Raw genomic sequence first — 5,093 nt, 5'->3', positions numbered from 1 at the left:
AGAGAGAGAGCGCTGAGAAAGAGAGCGTGAGAGAGAGCGTGAGAGGTGTGACTTAACTCTGCATGATGTAAGTTACCAAAACCTTGCTCCTCCTACAGCTCTGAACCAAGGAGCAACTTGTTTAGTACAGAACACTATGCAACTTTAACAATTACTCAGGATGAGAGAGGAGGTTCTGTACTGCGGATGTATGGGTGGGGAGCAACTACTTCTACTAGGCTAGATGAAGCTAAGGTCTATGTGTAGTAGTTTAGGACACTTTACCAGACTCATAGGCCTACTGCCCTAGTTAAATCATTTCAGATGACCATGGCTCATGGTTGGCAAGTCTGACAATCTGGAACCTTTGAACTTTTTCAGCTCTTAACTAAATTTACAAGAAAGAAACCCAGAAGCAGTGCAATCAAAGTTCCTTACTCACCCTGCTTTCGACATAAACATCTCATACATTTACTGTTTGCTGTAATGGTGTCGGAGGTGACGGCCGCTGTTTTACTGGCTCCCAACCAATTGTGCTATTTGTGTTTTATCGCATTGTTTGTAACTTATTTTGTACACAATGTTTCTGTCACCGTCTCTCATGACCAAAAAGAGCTTCTGGATATCAAAACAGCGATTACTCACCTTGAACTCGACAAGGATTTTTTCTTTAACGAGTCGGACGCAAAGTATTTACTGCAGATACCGGACCAGGCCCATGACTCCCTGTTCCCCGTTCACCCATGACTGCGTGGCCAAGCAAGACTCCAACACCATCTTTAAGCTTGCCGATGACACAACGGTCGTATGCCTGATCACCAACAACTATGAGACAGCCAATAGGGAGGAGGTCAGAGACCTGGCAGTGTGGTGCCAGGACAACAACCTCTCGCTCAACGTGATCAAGACAAAGGAGATGATTGTGGACTACAGGAAAAGGAGGCCCGAGCATGCCCCAATTCTCAGCGACGGGACTCTAGTGGAGCAGGTTGAGAGCCTCATGTTCCTTGGTGTCCACATCACTAACAAACTATCATGGTCCAAACACACCAAGACAGTGTGAATGCCTATTCCCCCTCAGGAGACTGAAAAGATTTCGCATGGGTCCTCAGTTCCTCAAAAAGTTCTACAGCTGCACCATTGAGAGCATGGTTGCATCACCGCCTGGTATGGCAACTGCTCGGCCTCCGACTGCAAGACGCTACAAAGGGTAGTGCGTACAGCACAGTACATCACTGGGGCCAAGCTTCCTGCCTTCCAGGAGATCTATACCAAGCAGCACCGGAGTTCCAAGTCTAGGTCCAAAAGGTTTCTTAACCCTTTCTACCCCCAAGCCATAAGACTGCTGAACAGCTAATCAAATGGCTAACCAGACTATTTGCATTAACCCCCCCCCACACACACACACACTTTTTTTTACGCTGCTGCTACTCGCTGTTTACCATCTGTGCATTGTCACTTTACCCCTACACTTAGAAATGTCCTTGATTTTGAAAGAAAAGCTAATCTTTTGTCCATTAAAATAACATCAAATTGATCAGAAATACAGTGTAGACATTGTTAATGTTGTAAATGACTATTGTAGCTGGAAATGGCACATTTTTTATGGAATATCTACATAGGCAAATTTTCAGCAACCATCACTCCTGTGTTCCAATGGCACGTTGTGTTAGCTAATCCAAGTTTATCATTTTAAAAGTCTAAATGATCATTAGAAAACCCTTTTTCAATTATGTTAGCACAGCTGAAAACTGTTGTTCTAATTAAAGAAGCAATAAAACTGGCCTTCTTTAGACTAGTTGAGTATCTGGAGCATCAGCATTTGTGGGTTCGATTACAAGCTCAAAATGTCCAGAAACAGAGTACTTTCTTCTGAAACTTGTCAGTCTATTCTTGTTCTGAGAAATGAAAGCTATTCCATGTGAGAAATTGCCAAGAAACTGAAGATCTCGTACAACGGTGTCTACAACTCCCTTCACAGAACAGAGCAAACTGGCCCTAACCAGAATAGAAAGAGGAGTGGGAGGCCCTGGTGCACAACTGAGCAATAGGACAGGTACATTAGAGTGTCTAGTTTGAGAAAGGGACGCCTCACAAGTCCTCAACTGACAGCTTCATTAAATAGTACCTGCAAAACACCAGTCTCAACGTCAACAGTGAAGAGGCGATTCAGGGATGCTGGCCTTTTAGGCAGAGTTCCTCTGTCCAGTGTCTGTGTTCTTTTACCCATCTTAATATTTTATTTTTATTGGCCAGTCTGAGATATGGCTTTTTCTTTGCAACTCTGCCTAGAAGACCAGCATCCCGGAGTCGCCTCTTCACTGTTGACGTTGAGAACTGTTGTTTTCGGGCGCATGGGACAAATATGATTTGATTAGCTAAGATTTAGACCTCCATTAAAAATAACTGTTTTGATACAACAGTATTTTCCTAATAAGGCTCTTAGTATGTAGTCTATGCAGTAGTTATACTACCAGGGGATGACTCTTTGACAAACTAAGACATTAGCCTCTAAGTGATAATTCAGTATTGTCATTGACTTTCAGTCTACGTCCTTTCAAACCTTACAAGGTAAAGAGGCCTTGTTGGTGACAATGAGATGGGAAATAGAGCTCCCCACACGCTCATCACACCACTCACGCCTATCTGTAAACTGAGGACCCCTCTCTCTGGTTTCTGAGAAACCAAAAACATATGATCTAACAACTTTCAAATGAACCAAATGAGCTAGCTGGGGTGTTTTCATCTGATTGTCAAACAAATTGTTTCAAAACGTAGGCTACCTGCACACATCCATCCATTCCTAAATAATTCCAGCATCCAAATAGTGCACTGTGGACCCGCCAATAAATGGTTTAATCCATGACAGAGCTGGGGGTGTTCGTTTAATTTTGAATTAGTTTTTATTTTATTCCCCTGTAGCAGTACAAAATTGCATTTTAAACAAAAAGGAGAATGGTTAGGGGAGTTCAGGTTTCATTCAGGGGTGCTGGCTACCCCGTAATTCACAGTGATGAGATATTGGTATCGCTTCATCCCATGAGTTTTTCCTGGTCGTATAACTTGGAAAAACCCCTGGCAAATAATCGACACAGCATTGTTAATAATATTGGCGTAATGAAAGACACAACTAGCTATAGCAGCTGTCACACAGGTTCAGGAGATATTTGGTATTACTTTAGAAGCTGAAGGAGAAAAGGTTGAGATCTGTCTGGAAACGAACAGACATTTCTCTACTTAATGAGATGACCTTGAAGGTCATCATCAAAGTCACAGCCCTCTGAGTGACCACTCTATTTTTATTTGTCTCTCTGATCATCCTCTATCGATTCGACCGCCTGTTAAATGAGCGAGGGATGACGTTTATTCTGAGCCTTTCATGGGATTTAAGATCAATGGGATCAGTCAAGACTGCGACCTGGGGTGATCTGGCCACAGAGATGGAGGTAGTGTTCCAAATGGAACCCTATTTACTATGTACTGCACTTTTATTGACTAGGACCCACAGGGCCCATAGGGCTCATAGGATTCACAGGGCTCATAGGACTCACAGGGACAGGGCTCATATGACTCACAGGATTCATATGACTCATAGGGCTTATAGGACTCACAGGGCTCATAGGACTCACAGGGACAGGGCTCATATGACTCACAGGGCTCATATGACTCATAGGGCTCATAGGGCTCACAGGGCTCATAGGGCTCATAGGACTCACAGGGCTCATAGGGCTCACAGGGACAGGGCTCATATGACTCATAGGGCTCATAGGACTCACAGGGCTCATAGGGCTCATAGGACTCACAGGGCTCATAGGGCTCACAGGGACAGGGCTCATATGACTCATAGGGCTCATAGGACACACAGGGACAGGGCTCATGTGACTCATAGGGCTCATAGGACTAACAGGGCTCATAGGACTCACATGGACAGGGCTCATATGACTCATATGACTTATAGGGCTCATAGGGCTCATAGAACTCACAGGGACAGGGCTCATGTGACTCATAGGGCTCATAGGACTAACAGGGCTCATAGGACTCACATGGACAGGGCTCATATGACTCAAATCAAATGTATTTATATAGCCCTTCGTACATCATCTGATATCTCAAAGTGCTGTACAGAAACCCAGCCTAAAACCCCAAACAGCAAGCAATGCAGGTGTAGAAGCACGGTGGCTAGGAAAAACTCCCTAGACAGGCCAAAACCCAGGAAGAAACCTAGAGAGGAACCAGGCTGTGAGGGGTGGCCAGTCCTCTTCTGGCTGTGCCGGGTGGAGATAACAACAGAACATGGCCAAGATGTTCAAATGTTCATAAATGACCAGCATGGTCAAATAATAATAATCACAGTAGTTTTCCAGGGTGCAGCAAGTCAGCACCTCAGGAGTAAATTTCAGTTGGCTTTTCATAGCCGATCATTAAGAGTATCTCTACCGCTCCTGCGGTCTCTAGAGAGTTGACTCATAGGGCTCATAGGGCTCATAGGGCTCATAGGGACAGGGCTCATATGACTCATAGGGCTCATAGGACTCACAGGGCTCATTGGACTCATAGGGACAGGGCTCATATGACTCATAGGGCTCATAGGACTCACAGGGCTCATTGGACTCACAGGGACAGGGCTGGGATCATATGATCATATATCATATGATCATAGGATCATAGGGCTCATAGGGATTATAGGGCTCACAGGGCTCTGGTCAAAAGTAGTGCATTATGTAGGGAAAAAGTGCCATTTGGGTTGAAGAGAAGCAGGGAGGGAGCAAATAAAGCTGTTCACATCGTTTCACTTCCTTTCTGTTTGAAGGACACATTTCTCATGGATGACCAAGTTCTATACATCACCAGGGACAACAACCAGGATGTGGGAGGGAATAAATATATACAGTATCTAACTGGATCTAATATTTGCCTGATTTTAGTCTTCAAATTATTTTAAGGAATATCCACTTTTACAGTGTTATCCACAGTGTGAGTGTGTGAATATGTACAGTATTTCTGTCAGTGTAGATTGAACTGTGTGTGTGTGTGTGCATACGTGTGGGTGTGAAGCCATATGTGAATGTGTCTGCTTTGAGCTGATAGCACTCCCTGCTTGAGCTTGCGACAGA

At 44.3% G+C, this 5,093-nt stretch overlaps 1 protein-coding gene across 1 annotated transcript; it reads right to left on the bottom strand.

Moving 5' to 3' along the window:
- Positions 1-3,474: 3,474 nt before the first annotated feature.
- LOC139378436 (cornifin-A-like) lies at positions 3,475-3,986 on the bottom strand. The gene is made up of 2 exons (XM_071120612.1): positions 3,963-3,986; positions 3,475-3,879 (listed from the first exon to the last, which is right to left on the bottom strand). The coding sequence occupies exons 1-2, from the start codon at positions 3,984-3,986 to the stop codon at positions 3,475-3,477; spliced, it is 429 nt and encodes a 142-aa protein (XP_070976713.1).
- Positions 3,987-5,093: the final 1,107 nt, after the last annotated feature.

Source organism: Oncorhynchus clarkii, chromosome 2 (assembly GCF_045791955.1).
Source record: "Oncorhynchus clarkii lewisi isolate Uvic-CL-2024 chromosome 2, UVic_Ocla_1.0, whole genome shotgun sequence".
Lineage (NCBI taxonomy): Eukaryota > Metazoa > Chordata > Actinopteri > Salmoniformes > Salmonidae > Oncorhynchus > Oncorhynchus clarkii.
This window is presented reverse-complemented; position numbering and strand designations above follow the sequence as displayed.

Bases quoted from the DNA above. Each gene is read 5' to 3' on its own strand.
- LOC139378436 (XM_071120612.1), bottom strand. From the start codon at position 3,986: ATGAGTCACATGAGCCCTGTCCCT. The intron at 3,880-3,962 runs GTGAGTTCTATG...GAGCCCTGTTAG, and splicing joins GTCACATGAGCCCTGTCCCT to TCCTATGAGCCCTATGAGTC.